The 21,193-nt window shown below is 50.2% G+C and overlaps 3 protein-coding genes across 31 annotated transcripts in view; 1 reads left to right on the forward strand and 2 right to left on the reverse strand.

Annotated features, from left to right (window-relative positions):
* Positions 1 to 21,193, forward strand: part of LOC138349576 (electroneutral sodium bicarbonate exchanger 1-like) — a 287,070-nt gene that overhangs the window by 127,437 nt on the left and 138,440 nt on the right. For 3 of the 29 annotated variants that reach the window (XM_069333322.1, XM_069333324.1, XM_069333330.1), the window contains exon 1: positions 11,898 to 12,123. The exons of 22 other annotated variants lie outside the window; for them this stretch is intronic. The gene's annotated coding sequence lies outside the window, so the exon portion shown is untranslated. Of the gene's footprint in view, positions 1 to 11,894; positions 12,124 to 21,193 lie in introns of those variants that run through there. 4 more of the 29 variants (XM_069333341.1, XM_069333343.1, XM_069333317.1 and 1 more) reach the window with 3 other exon arrangements.
* LOC123765158 (golgin subfamily A member 6-like protein 2) lies at positions 824 to 1,525 on the reverse strand. The gene has a single exon (XM_045753632.1). The coding sequence runs from the start codon at positions 1,523 to 1,525 to the stop codon at positions 824 to 826; it is 702 nt and encodes a 233-aa protein (XP_045609588.1).
* Positions 1,710 to 3,227, reverse strand: LOC123765159 (uncharacterized). The gene has a single exon (XM_045753633.1). The coding sequence runs from the start codon at positions 3,225 to 3,227 to the stop codon at positions 1,710 to 1,712; it is 1,518 nt and encodes a 505-aa protein (XP_045609589.1).

A 21,193-nucleotide genomic window follows, 5' to 3' on the forward strand; every position in this document is an offset into this window, starting at 1 on the left:
ATTACAATAGAGGCCGCGGTTATTACAGAGGGAAGCGGTTATTACAAGATGAGTACAGTTGATTGCACAATAAGGCAGTAAAGGTCTAAAATCTTTTCCAGTGTGACATCAAATATAGTTGTGAATTATTACTGGTTAACCACAGGTGGAGAGTGTGGACTTGTTCCATGACTGTCTTTCCCACTACTGCTGATGTAAACACTTTATTAAATTTGTATGTAGTATACTTACCAATTTATTGATGCTATTTACAAATATATACAGAACTGAATGTCATTGTGCATAACATTGCGGGGGTTACATTGATGACTACTGATGCTCAAAGGGGCTCGGGGGAGGACGGAGCCCATAAGGCTGGAAGCCTCCTGCAGCAGCCCGGCCTCTTCTGCTCCAGCGGACAATATTAAGGGCTCCCGAAACGCGCAAACCTCACTGTTCTAACCTAACCCTAATGGGAGATGTGTCGGGATGTGGGCCTTGGAGGGAGGTGTTGGGATGTGGGCCTTGGAGGGAGGTGTCGGGATGGGGGCCTTGGAGGGAGGTGTTGGGATGTGGGCCTTGGAGGGAGGTGTCGGAGTATGGGCCTTGGAGGAAGGTGTTGGGATGTGGGCCTTGGAGGGAGGTGTTGGGATATGGGCCTTGGAGGGAGGTGTTGGGATGTGGGCCTTGGAGGGAGGTGTCGGGGTGGGGACCGTGACGGGGGGGTGTGGTGGGGGGCTGGGCTGTGAAGGGCGCCCCGCCCCCCCCCCCCCCGCGGCCTTCTGGCCAAAAGTCAACAGGATCCACTGGTGAAAAACAAGTAAAAGTGAAAGAGGTTACCGTCTTAGACTCTTGTGATTATTGTTCTTGGTTTGTCTGATTGGCTGCCCAGGTCGTCTGATTGGCTGCCCAGGTCATCTGATTGGCTGCCCAGGTCGTCTGATTGGCTGCCCAGGTCATCTGATTGGCTGCCCAGGTCGTCTGATTGGCTGCCCAGGTCATCTGATTGGCTGCCCAGGTCATCTGATTGGCTGCCCAGGTCATCTGATTGGCTGCCCAGGTCATCTGATTGGCTGCCCAGGTCATCTGATTGGCTGCCCAGGTCATCTGATTGGCTGCCCAGGTCGTCTGATTGGCTGGCCAGGTCATCTGATTGGCTGCCCAGGTCATCTGATTGGCTGCCCAGGTCATCTGATTGGCTGCCCAGGTCGTCTGATTGGCTGGCCAGGTCATCTGATTGGCTGGCCAGGTCATCTGATTGGCTGGCCAGGTCATCTGATTGGCTGCCCAGGTCATCTGATTGGCTGCCCAGGTCATCTGATTGGCTGCCCAGGTCGTCTGAGTGGCTGCCCAGGTCATCTGATTGGCTGCCCAGGTCATCTGATTGGCTGCCCAGGTCGTCTGAGTGGCTGCCCAGGTCATCTGATTGGCTGCCCAGGTCATCTGATTGGCTGCCCAGGTCATCTGATTGGCTGCCCAGGTCGTCTGAGTGGCTGCCCAGGTCGTCTGAGTGGCAGTCCAGTCCGTCTGATTCGCTGTTGATCATGAGGAAAACCTGAAGCCCCCTACACACCCCTGAATCCCTCTACAGAACCCTGAAGCCTCTTAAAGAACTCTGAAGCCGTCTGTAAAACCCTGAGGACCTTACTGCCTCAATATTTAACACCGTTCTCACGATGTCCTTGTTCTGGAGATTGACGACGCTCGCATTTCTAAGTTTGAGGCTGTCCTCACCCAGAGCCCGCCATGGTCTCCCAGAGCCCGCCATGGTCTCCCAGAGCCCGCCATGGTCTCCCAGAGCCCGCCATGGTCTCCCAGAGCCCGCCATGGTCTCCCAGAGCCCGCCATGGTCTCCCAGAGCCCGCCATGGTCTCCCAGAGCCCGCCATGGTCTCCCAGAGCCCGCCATGGTCTCCCAGAGCCCGCCATGGTCTCCCAGAGCCCGCCATGGTCTCCCAGAGCCCGCCATGGTCTCCCAGAGCCCGCCATGGTCTCCCAGAGCCCGCCATGGTCTTCGAGAGCCCGCCATGGTCTCCCAGCGCCCGCCATGGTCTCCCAGAGCCCGCCATGGTCTCCCAGAGCCCGCCATGGTCTCCCAGAGCCCGCCATGGTCTTCGAGAGCCCGCCATGGTCTCCCAGAGCCCGCCATGGTCTCCCAGAGCCCGCCATGGTCTCCCAGAGCCCGCCATGGTCTCCCAGAGCCCGCCATGGTCTCCCAGAGCCCGCCATGGTCTTCCTAAGCCCGCCATGGTCTTCCAAAGCCCGCCATGGTCTCCCAGAGCCCGCCATGGTCTCCCAGAGCCCGCCATGGTCTCCCAGAGCCCGCCATGGTCTCCCAGAGCCCGCCATGGTCTCCCAGAGCCCGCCATGGTCTCCCAGAGCCCGCCATGGTCTTCCTAAGCCCGCCATGGTCTTCCAAAGCCCGCCATGGTCTCCCAGAGCCCGCCATGGTCTCCCAGAGCCCGCCATGGTCTCCCAGAGCCCGCCATGGTCTCCCAGAGCCCGCCATGGTCTCCCAGAGCCCGCCATGGTCTCCCAGAGCCCGCCATGGTCTCCCAGAGCCCGCCATGGTCTCCCAGAGCCCGCCATGGTCTTCCTAAGCCCGCCATGGTCTTCCAAAGCCCGCCATGGTCTCCCAGAGCCCGCCATGGTCTCCCAGAGCCCGCCATGGTCTCCCAGAGCTCGCCATGGTCTCCCAGAGCCCGCCATGGTCTCCCAGAGCCCGCCATGGTCTCCCAGAGCCCGCCATGGTCTCCCAGAGCTCGCCATGGTCTCCCAGAGCCCGCCATGGTCTCCCAGAGCCCGCCATGGTCTCCCAGAGCCCGCCATGGTCTTCCTAAGCCCGCCATGGTCTTCCAGAGCCCGCCATGGTCTCCCAGAGCCCGCCATGGTCTCCCAGAGCCCGCCATGGTCTCCCAGAGCTCGCCATGGTCTCCCAGAGCCCGCCATGGTCTCCCAGAGCCCGCCATGGTCTCCCAGAGCCCGCCATGGTCTCCCAGAGCCCGCCATGGTCTCCCAGAGCCCGCCATGGTCTCCCAGAGCCCGCCATGGTCTCCCAGAGCCCGCCATGGTCTCCCAGAGCCCGCCATGGTCTCCCAGAGCCCGCCATGGTCTCTCAGAGCCCGCCATGGTCTTCCTAAGCCCGCCATGGTCTTCCAAAGCCCGCCATGGTCTCCCAGAGCCCGCCATGGTCTCCCAGAGCCCGCCATGGTCTCCCAGAGCTCGCCATGGTCTCCCAGAGCCCGCCATGGTCTCCCAGAGCCCACCATGGAGCTCCCATTTGCCTCTCATTACTTTGCCCCTAACCCAGATTTCACTGACCTCAGCCACCTAAAGTTTCCTGAGCATGCTCTTCCTTTCCGTATCTTTCTATGGGTCTTTTTTTTCTGGCGACGTTTCTTCTTCAGTTGAGGGACTTCAGTGGAGGATACGTGACTTTTTTGTCAATATTCAGCAACTCCAGCTTTTAATCTTTTTGTTTTTGTTGCCGGCGTGTCTCAACAACCCGTGCTGGACACCCCGGTGTAGTGGGCGTCCCGCCTTCATGTTGTTTCATCGTCCTCTCACCCCCCGATAATGATTCCCACCTTCCGCTTCCCCCGCATTAATCTGCAGTGATGTGCCCTCTACGTCCACTTTCTCTTCCTTCGCAGAACCATTCCACTGCCCTCCCTCCCTCCCTCCCTTCCTCCCTGCCCCCCATCCACGAATGAATGGTATACTCTCAGTTTTTTCTCTCCTTCTTCCTCTTCTTTGATTTATCTTGTTGATTTTAAGCTTCTTTTAGATGTTTTATCTGACCCTGAGTTCCCATTGTGGGACTTTAGCAACCGAGCTGTAGGTTCTTGTTTACTAACACCGACGGCTGTCTTTTAGAATCCTTTAGCCTTTATTGCAGTGGTTTCCAGCCCGGGGGGGGGGTCCTTACACCCCCCCCTCGGGGTCCAAGGGGCCCATGAAAGAATTTAAAGAGACCCATGGGACCAGCAGAATGTAGTGTATTGTACTCTTAACACACTGAGCACCGCACATGAGAGTGTTACACTGACTGTCACGTGTTACCACTCACGGGCAGTTGTACCTGTGAATGTGAGGGCTTGTGACACGCGGAGGTCTCTGGTTGTTCTCTCTTGTAATCAAGAGAAAACAACAAGATCCCATGGAGTAATCAACCAATTACTCCATGGGATAACTGGGATCTATCAGTTGATTTTGTAAATGCGCCCAAGAAAGATAGTGTACACTCTACATTATTAAAACAGTTAACACTGAAAAGTATCACTGAAAGTACTCAGGGTATGGGTAACGATGTGTATCAGTGCTATACCGACGGTTCTGTAGAAGAAGGTGGACGATGTACCGGGTGTGCATGTAATATATTTGAACAATCTTCTCTCGTACATACAGCAATGAAGCGCGTCAATGACTGGGCAAGTACAACTCAAACCGAACTTGCAGGCATATACCTTGCCACTGAATTTTTAAAAGACAAAGGCAGTGGACTTATATACTGTGACTCGCAGAGTGCACTCCTGGCATTGAACGCACATAGTAGTGACACCCAGAAAATAGTCAGTGATATTCGAATGAATGTTTTAGCTGCTAAAGAAAAGAGGTTTGAAATTAAATTCATATGGATACCATCACATGTTGGCATCTCAAGGCATGACACTGTTGATATGCTTGCAAAGACAGCCTATAGAAAACCAGTAGTAGAAATTGATATGGGTGTTTCATTAGCAGTGACAAAGTGAATACTTAAACAAATATCTAATGAAGATCTCACCGACCTAACAAATTCACAAAGACCTGAAAGTTATAGCATTAAATATTGGGATAGATATCGTGAGGAGACATTCACATATGGGACTAATAGAACAAGAACCCGGCAATGTGATGTTATAGTGGCCAGAATACGCCTGGGATATAGACGTATCTGGCAGCTTTCTCAAAACCCAAATGTCGAGTACACAATGTGTCAACTTTGTGAAAGAGAAAACATGCACTCTCTTGAACATTATATTGTAGAATGTCCCATATTGGCTGACTTTCGCCCCCCTGGGCTGAGGTATGCTGAACTCTGTAACTACTATATGAGTACTGGAACACTTGATGATATATTGGACTTGTACCCAAGATTGACCATGTAATGTATCAATTATACAATGTATGTATGTGATGTAACTATATAACCTGAGCTTGTGAAAGCACCTTAATAACCTTCAGTGGTTAAGTGCTTAATTGCACACTAGTTTCTATATCAGCTATCTCACTCTGTCAGAGTAAAAGAGACAAATGTATGTATGTATATATGTATATGTACGTATATGTGTGTGTGTGTATGTATGTGTATAAAGTATATGTGGAAGCTGATCAGAATTCCATTTCACCTTTGTAAATGCACATTAATGACACTATGTAAAAGACACATCGAACATTTTATGTAGGATGTACGTAAATCTGTGTATTTATGTATTTACATATGTAGCTTAGCCTAGCATTTTAATTAAAAGCACTACAATCACCTTCTGTGGTTGATTGTTCAATAAATCCCTGAACTTTATATTTAACACATCTCTAACCCTGTCCATGGAGGACAGAAGTGTATATATGCTGGTTAGCATTGGTAATGTGTGGCCACGTCTGTGGTAGAAAAATAATAATAATAAGAAACGGGATGAGTGAGGCTGCCCAATAACCTCACCCTCCGGGCCTAAATATAAAAATGATCCCAGAGTGCACTACACCAGCCTGCCTGCTCCGTTACATCAACCAACTGTGCACAACATCACTCTCTGTAAACACAACACAGTGCTAGACCTCAGCTATGCTGAGTCATGCATACAAAATTTATCATACAACACTTTTGATGTCAGCAACTACCCGACCTCCACTCTGAAGGTGCTGACACCATGTAAACACACACACCTGGTACTTAACGACACAACCAGGCCTATTACAACCAACCAGGTACTCTACGGTACTCTACAGGAACTTCTGTTTCTACCACAGACGTGGCTATACAATGCTAACTAACACATGTACATTTTCCTCTGCCCTCCATGGACTGGGAGAGGTCTGTAAGACATCACATTGTGTAATGGGTGACTGAGCACTCCATCTCAGATGACTCTAGTGCTTGGATAATGCTAACCAAGATACGTGCTCACGTGTGTGACACACACACACACACACACACACACACTAGCAGGCACACACGGCTCTACGTTGCTCTACACACACTTACCAAACTGGTGACGCGGCTCCGAGTCAAGGTTGTGGGCACCAGTTGCGTAGTTAACACCAGTAGGGTCTAAGGCCTCACGAAAGTACCGGACCCTCTACGTCGCCGCTACTCTCTTCATAAACCTAACCTAACATAAGCTAACTCAACCTAACCTAACCTAGCCCAATCTAGCCCATCCTAAATAAGTAATTATCAAAGAAGGCACCAAGCCACCAACCCAACCCTAGCCTAACACGACCTAACGTAACCTAACCCATCCTGGCGTTACCTAACCTAATGTAAAAAAAATGAGATTGTTGATTGATGACGATTAAGCCACCACAAGAGGTGGCACGGGCATGAATAACCCGTAAGTGGTAGATGTTGGAAGTGAATGTGATCTTTGGTCGAGAAACATCTTCAAGTGTCTCTAAGTCTGGTCAACCAAACTGACAGTTGTTGTTATTGTTGTAGATTTAGCTACTGGGAAAAAAAAGTTGCAAGTAGCACGGGCTATGGTGAGCCCGTAGTGAACTTACCTGGCACAGGAGCGGGGCTGTGTAGCGGAACTGTGATATGAGTGATAAAGATTCAGCCACATTAGAGGTAAGTGGAGGCTGTTTGAAGCCATTACCAGCACCAGTAGCTGATGCTGTTGATGTGAGCATGAATGGGGGTGTGGAAAGGCAGTGAGAGACATTTTGTTGTCATATATATATATATATACGGTGTGGAGGAGTGAGTGAGAAGGCTCAGGTTTCCCATGGTAATGGTCTTCAAGGTTGTATTAGCGGCCGGGAGCGTTGCACAATGGGCTGAGGCACCGCTCATCTAACACACTAGTTATCCGATTAACAATTTAGTAAATACAATGATTATGATTGTTGGAGGATGGGTTTGAATAAGATTATTAACGTGTACAACAGAAGAATGAGCAGAGTGTAATGTGGAGGCGTCGCGAAGTTTGTCACTTGTGAAATGGTGCGGGTGTGTAGGGCAGCGGCTGACGTCAGAGGGCAGTAGCAGTCAATGAGGACACCAAGACGAGCCTGACGGACTCATTGTTTCTCATTGAGGGACGAGTGTGAGGTGGAGTGCCTGGCTCCCTCTGGTGGCACTGGGGTCAACTAATGTCTTGTTCGACGGTGGAACAGTGCCACGCCAGGGTGGAGGCAGGCACCTGTTGACGCCACACTCCCTGTGGGAGTACACTCTCAGAGTACACGGTGGCACACTCCCTGTGGGAGTACACTCTCAGAGTACACGGTGCCACACTCCCTGTGGGAGAACACTCTCAGAGTACACGGTGCCACACTCCCTGTGGGAGCACACTCTCAGAGTACACGGTGCCACACTCCCTGTGGGAGTACACTCTCAGAGTACACGGTGCCACACTCCCTGTGGGAGCACACTCTCAGAGTACACGGTGCCACACTCCCTGTGGGAGTACACTCTCAGAGTACACGGTGCCACACTCCCTGTGGGAGCACACTCTCAGAGTACACGGTGCCACACTCCCTGTGGGAGCACACTCTCAGAGTACACGGTGCCACACTCCCTGTGTGAGTACACTCTCAGAGTACACGGTGCCACACTCCCTGTGTGAGTACACTCTCAGAGTACACAAGTAGAAGAGACGACGTTGCAATGCTGATGTGAGATCATTGCGCAAGAGTACATACCGGGACAATACCGGCATTAATACTTGACAACAGTGGCATTAATCTGCAATCATTACCATCACGCTGGTGTGAGGGGGGGGGGGGGGCGGGGGGGGGAGGTGTGGCCCAACACACCCACCCTACTCACAATACTTTTGTTGTTCTTGTTGTATTAACACATATAGGTACATGTGCATTTGTGCAGCTGCCCTAGACTATATGAAGGGGAGTACAGTGTGTCAAAAAGCTAGCTACGTGATGCTAAAAATCCCCATCACACAGGATGGTTAGTCATACAGAGGCATTTGAGCAGTAGTCTGCACTGGCAGACTCCGGGTGCATTATGAGGATATCATCAACACAAGAGTGAATAAGGCAGCAGTGGTAATAAAAGTTCCCATCTCGCAGGATGGTTAGTTATACAGGGGCCATATGGGTATAAATAGGAGCTGCTTCGTATGGGCCAATAGGCCTTCTGCAATTACCTTTGTTCTTATGTTCTTATATGTTCAGTAGCCTGCACTGGCAAATTGGGATGCAATATGAGGATATCTTCAAGAACACGAGAGTGAATAAAGTAATTGCTAAGCTCCAGGTACCTCATGCCAACTGGTCTGAATGGTCTGATTACTGGGCATTCAGTGATGTAGTGTGGGAGATCGTGCCACTGTTCCTGCTCAAAGAGTGTGCACCTGGAGTGCTCAGGATTGGCAGATCCGTCACCTGTAGCCACCTGCCACAGTACATGCACCGTCCCTATGCATCTCTGTCTCTCTGTGGCACACTCACCCCTCATTCTGGTCCTTGTCTCTGTGGCACACTGGGAGTTTACAGTGGACCTGTCTCTGTGTCAGGCTGGGAGCTGCGTGGGGTCCTTGCCTCTGTGGCACGCCCACAGTCTGCTGTGCGGACCGTTCTCTAGACTCGCCACTTCATAAAAAATCTAACCTGTTAACCTGGCCATCAACGTACGAGCCCAAGCAACCCACCTAACCTATCGGTCCCGACGCATAGAAAACGCATTTGTAATGTTGGTTAACATAACGTCAAAAACTCGACCTATTAGTTGAGAGAACCAGTTGACTTGTGATTCTTACCCAAGTATGCCTGAAGGTCAGACGCTGTCACCCCCTAACTCCTGCTACGAATTAACCCATAATCTAAGATGGCGTTCTTTTGTCCCTATACCTGCTTCCTCTTGTCATGCCCACACCCTAGACTACCTGCTGCTTCCTCTTGTTGTAACACCACCAATTGTAACACCACTCTAAATGCACCACTATAATGGAACACCACTATAATGGAACACTAAACTAATAATGTAAACACTACTTATCCTGAGTAACACTTCCCCATCGGTTGCACTTGATGACACTGTTATGAAACACGGTAATGTGAGCTGACATATGATGGTTACACCGGAGCCAAAAGATACACTGCCAATAAGGAAATGCTAACACAAGGATTAAATACGCTGCCACCATCTGCCTTGACCATTGAGACTATATCCAGCAACGAGGCAAGAAACATTGCTTGACTTGGAGAGTACTTTCTATGACTGTCATTAATTATGAAAACGGTTATCAGCCACTATATCCAAAAGGCTAAGAGGATTCAACAATTGACACAGACGGGAAATTTCACATGAGTTTATTGAGACCAAAATTATGTCAATCACCAATTATAAATCCTACTCTAACACTTTGCAAAAAGTTAAGAAATTTGGACATGGAACAAAACTTCAGAGATCACACACATTACCTTAAATCCTTTGTCTCTCCCTGGCTGAGATGTTCTTCACAGCCCTCTCTGGGCCCCAGTGTCCGGCACTCTGTCCAACTAAGTCCCTACAGGACCTCTATATACAACCCCCACAGGGGGAGGGGGAGATTTGCTGTTGCTACCTGCCCCAAGAATGTAAAAGCTCGGCCACAAGTGTACAAACACTCAAGAAATATTTCAATAAGCTTGTTTGACATTCACCATACACTCTTCAAGAGAGGAGTTATTAATTACATGTGTGACTGACCTCTGACCTGGCCAAAAGGGGGAGATCCAGGGATGTTTACATTTGAAACTGTGTATGGAGTCAGCCTCCGCCACATAACTCCCTAATGCATTCCATTTATTAACTACTCTGACACTGAAAAAATTCTTTCTAATGTCTCTGTGGCTCATCTGGGTACTAAGTTTCCACCTTTATCCCCTTGTGCGTGTGCCCCTTGTGGTAAATAGCCTAATCTTGAATGTGGTGATCATGTCCCCCTAACTCTTCTGTCTTCCAGCGAAGTGAGGTTTAATTCCCGTAGTCTGTCCTCGTAGCTCATACCTCTCAGCTCGGGTACTAGTCTGGTGGCAAACCTTTGAACCTTTTCCAGTTTAGTCTTATTCTTGACTAGATATGGACTCCATGCTGGGGCTGCATACTCCAGGATTGGCCTGACATATGTGGTATACAAAGTTCTGAATGATTCTTTATTCTGAATATGTGTGTGTGTGTGTGTGTGTGTGTGTGTGTGTGTGTGTGTGTGTGTGTGTGTGTGTGTGTGTGTGTGTGTGTGTGTGTGTGTGTGTGTGTGTGTGTGTGTGTGTGTGGTGTGTGTGTGTGTGTGTTTACTAGTTGTGTTTTTACGGGGGTTGAGCTTTGCTCTTTCGGCCCGCCTCTCAACTGTCAATCAACTGTTTATTAACTACTTTTTTTTTTTTTTTTTTTTTTTTTCCTACACCACACACACACACACACACACCCCAGGAAGCAGCCCGTGACAGCTGACTAACTCCCAGGTACCTATTTACTGCTAGGTAACAGGGGCACTTAGGGTGAAAGAAACTTTGCCCATTTGTTTCTGCCTCGTGCGGGAATCGAACCCGCGCCACAGAATTACGAGTCCTGCGCGCTATCCACCAGGCTACGAGGCCCCTGTGTGTGTGTGTGTGTGTGTGTGTGTGTGTGTGTGTGTGTGTGTGTGTGTGTGTGTGTGTGTGTGTGTGTGTGTGTGTGTGTGTGTGTGTGTGTGTGTGTGTGTGTGTGTGTGTGTGTGTGTTGAGTCGAGCGTCGGCTTCTACGCCACATTTTTAAAACATTAAATATTTCTGTGTTATTACTCAGTTCTCATATTTATTCTAATCATACTTACATTGATACTGGCACAAGTGTGTGCGGGTTTAGAGATACAGGTGTGTGTGTAATTACTTAAGTGTTATTACCTAAGTGTATAGTTACAGGATGAGAGCTACGCTCGTGGTGTCCCGTCTTCCCAGCACTCTTTGTCGTATAACGCTTTGAAACTACTGACGGTTTTGGCCTCCACCACCTTCCCACTAAGCGTGTTACAACCGTCTACCACTCTGCAAAAGAAAACTTTCTAATGTTTTTCGGCAACTTTGAATCCTTAGCTTGAATCTGTGTCTCTTGTTTGTGATGTTACGGGTTTCAGGAATTCTTCCTTGTCAGTTTGCCTGGAGTTGTCTAGCTGTATCACGACGATCACGACTACACACACACACGTGTGTGTGTGTGTGTGTGTGTGTGTGTGTGTGTGTGTGTGTGTGTGTGTGTGTGTGTGTGTGTGTGTGTGTGTGTGTGTGTGTGTGTGTGTGTGTATACTCACCTAGTTGTATTCACGTAGCTGTGCTTGCGGGGATTGAGCTCTGCTCTTGGTCCCGCCTCTCAACTGTCAATCAACTGGTGTACAGGTTCCTAAGCCAATTGGTCTCTATCATGTCTACATTTGAAACGGTATATGGGGTCTGGACGCACATGTGCGTACGCGTGTGTGTACTTGTGTGTGTACACACGTGTACGCGTGAACATGTGTTAGCATATATATGTGAGTTATGATTATGCATAATAAAACTAGGATCATTAAAGGTATATAATAACGGTGGTGTGGAGGTGAGGGTGGAGGAGAGAGAGGGCCGGGAGGCTGAGGTGTGGGGGAGTGCAGGTCGGCCGCTCCTGCAACGTTACTCTCAGGTGATGGTTGGGGTACTAAAGCAGTACCTTTAACCTGGCTACCAGGCCAGCCGGGCCGAGAAGCACGTGTTCGACGAAGCATTGTGAGAGCGTCCGGTAGGGAGAGAGACGCCGCATGATATTGTGGCTACGGGTCGGGGGTTGGCGACGCTTGGCCGCGGTCCGGCGCGGGACCTCCGTCAGTCTCCCGCGCGCATGTGCACCAGGAGGAGCTCTGCACGCGCGCTCTACACACTCCTCGCATATTGTGTGTGTGTGCACTCATAACATAACAGCTTTCTGGTGAGTTGTCCGCCATCACTCACTCATCATCATCCTCTACGCTTTCTGTGTCATAAGTTCCTGCCTCAAGATGCGACGCCGGTGTGCTCCTTGGGGGAAATACCTGCAGGAGTTTTATATCGATTTTTGTATGAAACTTAGAGAGTATAGAAGCATAGAGAGAAGGAGTTATGTGCGTTAACGTGAGGAGTGGTGGTGTGAGTTGGGGCCGTGGGTGGACGTCACCCCGGCGGCGGCCACAGCTGCTGCTCCTGCTGTAAACGTTGGAGGTATATCAGGTCACCTGCGCCGCCCCCGCCCCCCCCCCCACCCTCGTCCTATACCACACACTGGGGTGGTGGTCGCCTGTGGCTGTGTCCCTCACAGCTGCTCAGCCTCAGTCATCAACACCCGTCGCTATAGGCAGTGCGGGAGTCGGCATCCGGAGAGGAAGGTCGGGTGCACGCGTATAACCTAAGTCCTTCCTGACTTTGTCAAGTTAGCACTGCAGGCCGGGGACACACTTGGGAGGGGGTGCTGGGGGAGTGTGTTATGGTGGGTGCTGGGGGAGTGTGTTGTGGTGGGTGCTGGGGGAGTGTGTTATGGTAGGTGCTGGGGGAGTGTGTTATGGTGGGTGCTGGGGGAGTGTGTTATGGTGGGTGCTGGGGGAGTGTGTTATGGTGGGTGCTGGGGGAGTGTGTTGTGGTGGGTGCTGGGGGAGTGTGTTATGGTGGGTGCTGGGGGAGTGTGTTGTGGGGGGGGAGGGGTTCTCATGCACTCAAGGGTTCTTATGAGCGGCTGAGCTTTAAGATCATCCATATGGGTGAGCGTTAAGCCAGAGAGGCTGCGGTATTACATCCTTGCCGGTAGAGTGGATGGCTGAGAGCCGCCACACACTTGAGTCTCTCCTCCCTTATGAACGGCACGTTGGCAGGGGCCAGTGTGAGCCACAAGTCTCCGGGGCATGGCGGCTCCGTCATCAATGTTAGCGGGATGCACCTGAGTAACGGAGGGCGGTGCAGCTCTGGTGGGGGGGGGGGGGGAGGGGGGGAACATGAAATTGAAATTGAAATTGAAATAAGTTTATTGAGGTAAAATACACACAAAGGGATGAGGTAGCTCAAGCTATTCTCACCCCAACATGAGCTCAATGTCTCCATAGACCTTCCCTACCCCTGGAGGGGAACCCCCTCACGACCCTGACGGACCACTGACCTTCCCTACCCCTGGAGGGGAACCCCCTCACGACCCTGACGGACCACTGACCTTCCCTACCCCTGGAGGGGAACCCCCCTCACGACCCTGACGTGGTCCCCTGGTGGTACCCGCTGGTCGGCCTTAATACGGGCCCTTGGTGTCGTTGCCACACACTATATGTGAAAGTCACTAGAATAGACCTGACCACCCTGGCGACCCTTGGTCCCCAGCCCGGCCAACATGCACCATACCTCACCACTACCACCAGTCACCATGCATGGCTGCCTTACTTTACTGCGTGTGTTATGGTCCCCCAGACCCGTCCTGTGAGTGGTAGTGGTCCCCCAGACCCGTCCTGTGAGTGGTAGTGGTCCCCCAGACCCGTCCTGTGAGTGGTAGTGGTCCCCAGGTTCGTCCTGTGAGTGGTAGTGGTCCCCAGGTTCGTCCTGTGAGTGGTAGTGGTCCCCAGGTTCGTCCTGTGAGTGGTAGTGGTCCCCCAGACCCGTCCTGTGAGTGGTAGTGGTCCCCCAGACCCGTCCTGTGAGTGGTAGTGGTCCCTAGACCCGTCCTGTGAGTGGTAGTGGTCCCCAGACCCGTCCTGTGAGTGGTAGTGGACCCCAAGTCCGTCCTGTGAGTGGTAGTGGACATCAAACCCATCTTGTGAATAGTTGCGGGTAAAAAGGTTACAGAGGTTCATAACGGTTTCAGGAGCTGAGCCCCAAAATTCGCTTATTATTTAATCAACTTATTATTTATTTTGCCTCAGTTACAGCAAGTTACATCACTGATGAATTAAGTTACCCAGAGAGTACTAATTGAGTACTCTGGGTACTCTGTGTGTAATTTAAAACTGTGTATGGAGTCAGCCTCCACAACATCACTGCCTAATGCATTCCACCTGTTAACTACTCTGACACTGAAAAAGTTCTTTCTAACGTCCCTGTGGTTCATTTCTAACACAGTTTATCAAACTAACGTAGCCCCACCGTCAGCCCCAAGAGCCCTTAACACCAGTCTGAGCTGAATTGCTTAGCATAACAGTTGTTGTACTCACCTAATTGTGCTTGCGGGGGTTGAGCTTTGGCTCTTTGGGCCCGCTTCTCAACTGTCAATCAGCTGGTGTACAGATTCCTGAGCCTACTGGGCTCTATCATATCTACATTTGAAACTGTGTATGGAGTCAGCCTCCACCACATCACTGCCTAGTGCATTCCACCTGTTAACTACTCTGACACTGAAAAAGTTCTTTCTAACGTCCCTGTGGCTCATTTGGGTACTCATTTGGTGTGTTGTAGGGGCAGCTTTGGAACCCATTGTGTGATGGTGAGAGCTTTCTGCCCACACTGAACTACTCCAAACTACTACTACCTCTCACTAACCATCGTGGCTAACCTGCTACTTAAACGAACGTTGAACAACGAAGCCTCAGTTCACTAGAACATTATTCATTATCCCACCAGGAACATTATGGGAATTATTAGTATATGGTAGGGTGTGTGTGTGTGTGGTGCTGTATGGTAGGGGTGTGTGGTACCGTATGGTAGGCCTATTGTGTGCCTGAGGCCAGGCTTCCCTGGTAACCGCCTTATCAGATAGGTTGTTGCTGTTTGCGGCTCGTAGGGACTGCATTGGGCCAATAGGCCTAGGTTTGACGTCCCGTTAGATAAGAGACTTCCTGTAGGAACCTCAAAGACTTCTCTTCTTCCAACAGTTTACCTTGTGTTTTCTGAGAAAAGGTGGAGGAATGGTGGACTTCACACACACACACACACACTGCTGAACCTTATCTTTCTACATTAAGTTTGTGATCGTTTCAAACGTGGGTTGGACATGTATATGAGAGGGATTGGGTGGGTATAAATAGGAGCTGCCTCGTATGGGCCAATAGGGCTTCTGGAGTTACCTTTGTTCTTGTGGTCTTACGTGTTATGATCTATTGTGTAGATTATAGAGACAACATTCGATCAGTGTACCTCTGTAGAGTATGAGATGTGTTCTTGGGACCTAGAGTACAATCCCAGTGTTGTGAGGCGAGCCCAGGAGCTGAGGTACTCTCCATACTCTGTAGCTGTGATGCCCCCGCAACAGCCCTGCTTGCTTGCTTGATACCTGGTTGATGGGGTTCTAGGAGTTCTTCTACTCCCCAAGCCCGGCCTGAGGCCAGGCTTGACTTGTGAGAGTTTGGTCCACCAGGTTGTTGCTTGGAGCGGCCCGCAGACCCACATATCCACTACAGCCCGGTTGGTCCGGCACTCCTTGGAGAAAACGATCTAGTTTTCTCTTGGAAGATATCCACGGTTGTTCCGTCAATATTTCTTTTGCTCGCTGGTAGGACGTTGAACAACCGCGGACCTCTGATGTTTATACAGTGTTCTCTGATTGTGCCTATGGCACCTCTGCTCTTCACTGGTTCTATTCTGCATTTTCTTCCATATCGTTCACTCCAGTATGTTGTTATTTTACTGTGTTGATTTGGGACCTGGCCCTCCAGTATTTTCCACGTGTATATTATTTGATATCTCTCTCGTCTCCTTTCTAGTGAGTACATTTGGAGGGCTTTGAGACGATCCCAATAATTTAGGTGCTTTATCGCGTCTATGTATGCCGTATATGTTCTCTGCATTCCCTCTATTTCAGCAATCTCTCCTGCTCTGAAGGGGGAAGTGAGTACTGAGCAGTACTCGAGACGGTACAGTACTAGTGATTTGTATAGTACAACCATAGTGATGGGATCCCTCTTTCAAAACTGGAGGAATTGCTGACCTGGCGAGATGCAGAGATCCGTTTCTGCTAGAATTCACTCAGTAAAACAGCTAAACTATCGGGACCGACTAAAATGCCTAAATCTGTATTCTCTCGAGCGCAGGCGGGAAGGGGAATTATCAGTAGAAAGCGCCAAGCCGTTACGACTATATAGCCCCTGGAAGCGGTCAGGATAAGGATTTGGGATGGGACGGTGGGGGGAAGAGATACATAATAATTTACACGTGGAAAATACTAGAGGGGCTGGTACCAAACCTGCACACAGAGATAACACCACATGAGACCAGGAGGTATGACAGGATGTGCAGAATACCCCCGTTGAAGAGCAGAGGTGCAACAGGTACTCTGAGAGAGAACTATCAACATCAGAGGTCCGAGACTGTTCAACACGCTTCCTCTACACATAAGGGGCATAACTGGCCGACCCCTCACAGTGTTCAAGAGAGAACTGGATAAACACCTCCAAAGGATACCTGATCAACCAGGCTGTGACTCATACGTCAGGCTGCGAGCAGCCGCGTCCAACAGCCTGGTTGACCAGTCTAGCAACAAGGAGGCCTGGACGAGGACCGGGCCGCGGGGACGTTGAGCCCCGAAACCATCACAAAGTAACGGCAAGGTAGGGATAAAGCAGCAGGGCTCTTAAAGAGTACCATCACTGGTGTGTCAGCACAAATGCATTAGGCAGTGATGTGGTGGAGGCTGACTCCATACACAGTTTCAAGTGTAGATATGATAGAGCCCAGTAGGCTCAGGAACCTGTACACCTGTTGATTGACAGTTGAGAGGCGGGCCCAAAGAGCCAAAGCTCCACCCCCACAAACACAATTAGGTGAGTACTTGTGAGGAGGGCGCTCACCACGGACCCATCTCTCGCTTGCCCTGTTCTCCGCCTCAGCCAGAACTGGCGCCTTGTGCCCGCCACTGGTTTTATGCACGATTTTTTCCGTTTTGAAGCGGTGGGAATTTCTGGGCGTTGAGTAATGTGATTTCCGGTGAACGCTGAAGGTTGACTTAGCGCCGGGCTGCGAGAGCGGAGACCCACGCCGCTCACACCCTCCTCACAATTACACCCACAATCAGTATGCCTCAGTCGATTAAGGCAGCGTCTGAGATGCTCTCGGACGCAGGTTCGAATCCCCGTCACGGCCCTTGTGGATTTCTCCGCACACTATTCACTCTCTTCCCCCGAGGCAATTTTCGTGAAGGTCATGGTGTCGACCGCTGGAGAGATACGAACGTTGCGTGCGTGCGTGTGTGTGGGGGGGAGGGGAGGGGGGGGCTAGGGTGTGTACTGTGCTCCAGCAAGTCTTATATATAACAAGCTGGCTTCTCCTGGGTTGTATAGAAGCATGAGTGTATTTACTCATGAGTGGTTACATTACACATGTGTGTGAGAGCTTGGAGACCACGTGTGTGTGAGGGTTGCCTCCTGGTCCACACGTGGCCTCCTCCTCACACACTCCTCACGCCCCTTCCCCCCTCACCTCATACCTCTAATTTATCTGCTGTTTATCACGGGGTGAGGGAGCACGGGTGGGGGGGGGGGGAGGGGCAGGGGGTGAGAGTGCGTAGAGTGAGAACAGTTGACGCAACACACGCAAAAGATCACCGGTGACGACCTCACCTTACGAGTGAGGTGTGAGTATGGCAGCAGTGTTGTGAGGTGTGAGTATGGCAGCAGTGTTGTGAGGTGTGAGTATGGCAGCAGTGTTGTGAGGTGTGAGTATGGCAGCAGTGTTGTGAGGTGTGAGTATGGCAGCAGTGTTGTGAGGTGTGAGTATGGCAGCAGTGTTGTGAGGTGTGAGTATGGCAGCAGTGTTGTGAGGTGTGAGTATGGCAGCAGTGTTGTGAGGTGTGAGTATGGCAGCAGTGTTGTGAGGTGTGAGTATGGCAGCACTGTTGTGAGGTGTGAGTATGGCAGCACTGTTGTGAGGTGTGAGTATGGCAGCACTGTTGTGAGGTGTGAGTATGCTTCACAAGCCAAGAATATTATTGTTTTAAACAGCTTCCCGGCACTTCGGAGCTCATGAACTGTTTACTATATGTAAAGAAAGCTGACATGATTGAGGAAAGATGTACGGGTTTCGTAATTGAGTAAATGCCTGCTGAATCTTTGTCCAATATGTGGCCAGTCTGGGGAAGTAGAAGGACTCGAAATCATTAACAGGTATTAAAAGGTATTGCTACTTTAACTGGGCAGTTCATAGCGTAATTGAGTTGTTTGTTGTTATAGATTCAGCTACTAGGAACAAGTTCCAAGTAGCACGGGCTATGGTGAGCCCGTAACTTACCTGGCACAGGAGCGGGGCAAGTAGCACGGGCTATGGTGAGCCCGTAGTGGACTTACCTGGCACAGGAGCGGGGCAAGTAGCACGGGCTATGGCGAGCCCGTAGTGGACTTACCTGGCACAAGAACGGTGCTGCGTAATTGAGATGCGATGTTCAAGTCTTGACTCTTTGTGTGAAGGATGTGCTGTCTGTGAAGGATGTGCTGTGCGTGTATGTGTGCTGTGAAGGATGTGCTGTGCGTGTATGTGTGCTGTGAAGGATGTGCTGTGCGTGTATGTGTGCTGTGAAGGATGTGCTGTGCGTGTATGTGTGCTGTGAAGGATGTGCTGTGCGTGTGTGTGCTGTGAAGGATGTGCTGTGCGTGTAGGTATGCTGGAGGTTATTTCCTGTGTGTTCACTCCAGGTTGGAGGCAGAGAAGGTTACCAATAATAATATAAGGTTAACAGTGGTGCGTCAAGCGGGCTTGTCTTGGGCAGCCTTTCCCCGGGCTTACCCAGGCCTCCCGGGCCAGGCTCAGGGCTCCCTCCACTCACCAGGACATATTACCTGGTTGATACCTGGTTAATACCTGGTTGATGGAGTTCTGGGAGTTCTTCTACTCCCCAAGCCCGGCCCGAGGCCAGGCTTGACTTGTGAGAGTTTGGTCCACCAGGCTGTTGCTTGGAACGGCCCGCAGGCCCACATACCCATCACAGCCCGGTTGGTCCGGCACTCCTTGCAGGAATAAATCTAGTTTCCTCTTGAAGATATTTATATTATTTATATTATATTATTGCTTATATTAGTGGCCAGGTCTGAAGGAGAGGCTGGTCTGAAATACTTCCTTATCTTGCCTCCTCTGTTGGCTTCACCTTGTTTCTCCTGGTGGACGTCTGTGGTTGTTTGTGTTCTTGTGCTTGCAGGGGTTGAGCTCTGGCTCTGTGGTCCCGCCTCCCTCAACTTTCAATCAACTGGTGCACAGGTTTCCAATACTACTGGGATCTATCTTATCTACCTCTGATGCTGTTATTGGAGTCGCTTTCTACCACCTCACTTGTTATTACATTCCATTTGTCCAATACTCTTGACACTGACAAAATTCTTTCTAGTGTTTCTGTGGGCAATTATGCCTCAGTCTCTGCCTGTGCCCCCTTATCACCCATCATAAATACTACCCTATCTGTCTGTCTACTACTTGCCCCTCAACCCTATAAGTCTCTGTCTACCCTATCTGTCTGTATACCACTTGTCAGTCAACCCTATAAGTCTCCGTCTACCCTAACTATTCCTATGAGAGTTTTGTAAGTGGTAACTGTCTCCCCCGACCCTTGTTGTATGCTGGTGAAGTGAGAGTTAGTTCCCGTAGGATAGTCCCGTAAGATAGGATAGTCCCATAAGATAGGATAGTTCCCGTAGTCTTCCTCGTAGCTCACACATGATAGATGTGCTGGCGTACCTCTGGGCCTTCTCCAGCCACGTGTTGCACTGCATTCGACAAGATAAGGAGAGGGGAGGCGCTCCATATCCCAAGCTTGGTCTGGCATGGGAACTACTGCTGGACGGAAGGACATCGATAGTTCAATGCAGCGACTCTTTTTACATCAGGTTTTCTTATCACGTTGACATTTTAAACTGTGTATTAAACTGGCCTCCACAACTTCCTCATCTTGTTCGTGTCCACTTAGTTATTTGTTATTTATATATACAAGAATTCTTACATTCTTAACACGCATAGTCTTTCGGGCAAGTCTTTAATCTTAATTTTCCCTGGAATACGACACACCAAATAGTTTAACAACCAGGTACCCATTTACTGCTGGGTGAACAGAGGAAATAGTTATGGATTGGCGCCTAGTCAATCCTCCCCGGCCACGATTCCAAGCCAAATCGCTTGCGAAGCGCGGGGCGAGGTTCTTACCACTGCGCCACGGGGACTTATGACTCGCAGACTGAAACGGTTCCTTCTGACTTCTCTGTGACTCATCTGCGTCTACAGTTTCGAACTGTCCTCTCGTTCTACTGTTGGTATGATCGTGTACGTCGTTATCATGTCTGCCCTACTCCTTTATTCCTCCAGTGTAGTGATGTTCAGTTCCCTGCCATTCTTCACACCTCAGTTCCCTTAGCTTACGAACCATCTATGTTCCATAACTTTGGGCCTTTTCTTGTGTTATTTTGTATCTATAAAGGGTTCCGTGCCGGGCCAGCATACTCCATGATAGCACTCATGTGATGTTCAAGTTCAAGTATGTTTATTGAGACAAGAAAGAAATACATCTCAAAGGGATAGAGTAGCTTAGGCTATTTCTACCCCCCCCCCCCCCCCTTCATGTGATGTATTCAACGGTGGAAAGGTTCTTTGTGCCTAGGTTCTACGGCTGTTGACTTGTATATGCTGCCGACGGTATTGTGCTGTACTCGTATGTTGTTACAGTTGGGGTTAGGTTTACTTCAAAGTCTTTATCTTTTCTGGAGAAGGAGGTTTGAGCCTTCGGGTTCATATACATATTCTCAACATTGCATTTGTCTGGGTTTAATTCCAGCAGCCATGTCTCAGACCATCTCTGGAGACTAGGTCATTTTGCAATATATTAGTTCTCAGTTCTGATTCTTGTCATTAGTTTAGCATCACCAAGTAACATTTACATGACTGAGCTGGCGTCCCCCTCTTTAGGTCTTTTACGTACTATATTAGGAAGAGGACGAGCCTGGGTGCCGACCCTTGAGGAACTCCACTCCTTACCTCTCCTTGCCTTCTTCCTGCCACCTGCTCCCTCACCCAGCCTGCACTCCTCCTGGTGCACCAGCCTGCTCCTCTACCTCGCGCACACCACTCTCACCAGGTTGTGTGTGTGTACC

Source organism: Procambarus clarkii, chromosome 29, assembly GCF_040958095.1.
Source record: "Procambarus clarkii isolate CNS0578487 chromosome 29, FALCON_Pclarkii_2.0, whole genome shotgun sequence".
Taxonomy (NCBI): Eukaryota; Metazoa; Arthropoda; class Malacostraca; order Decapoda; family Cambaridae; genus Procambarus; species Procambarus clarkii.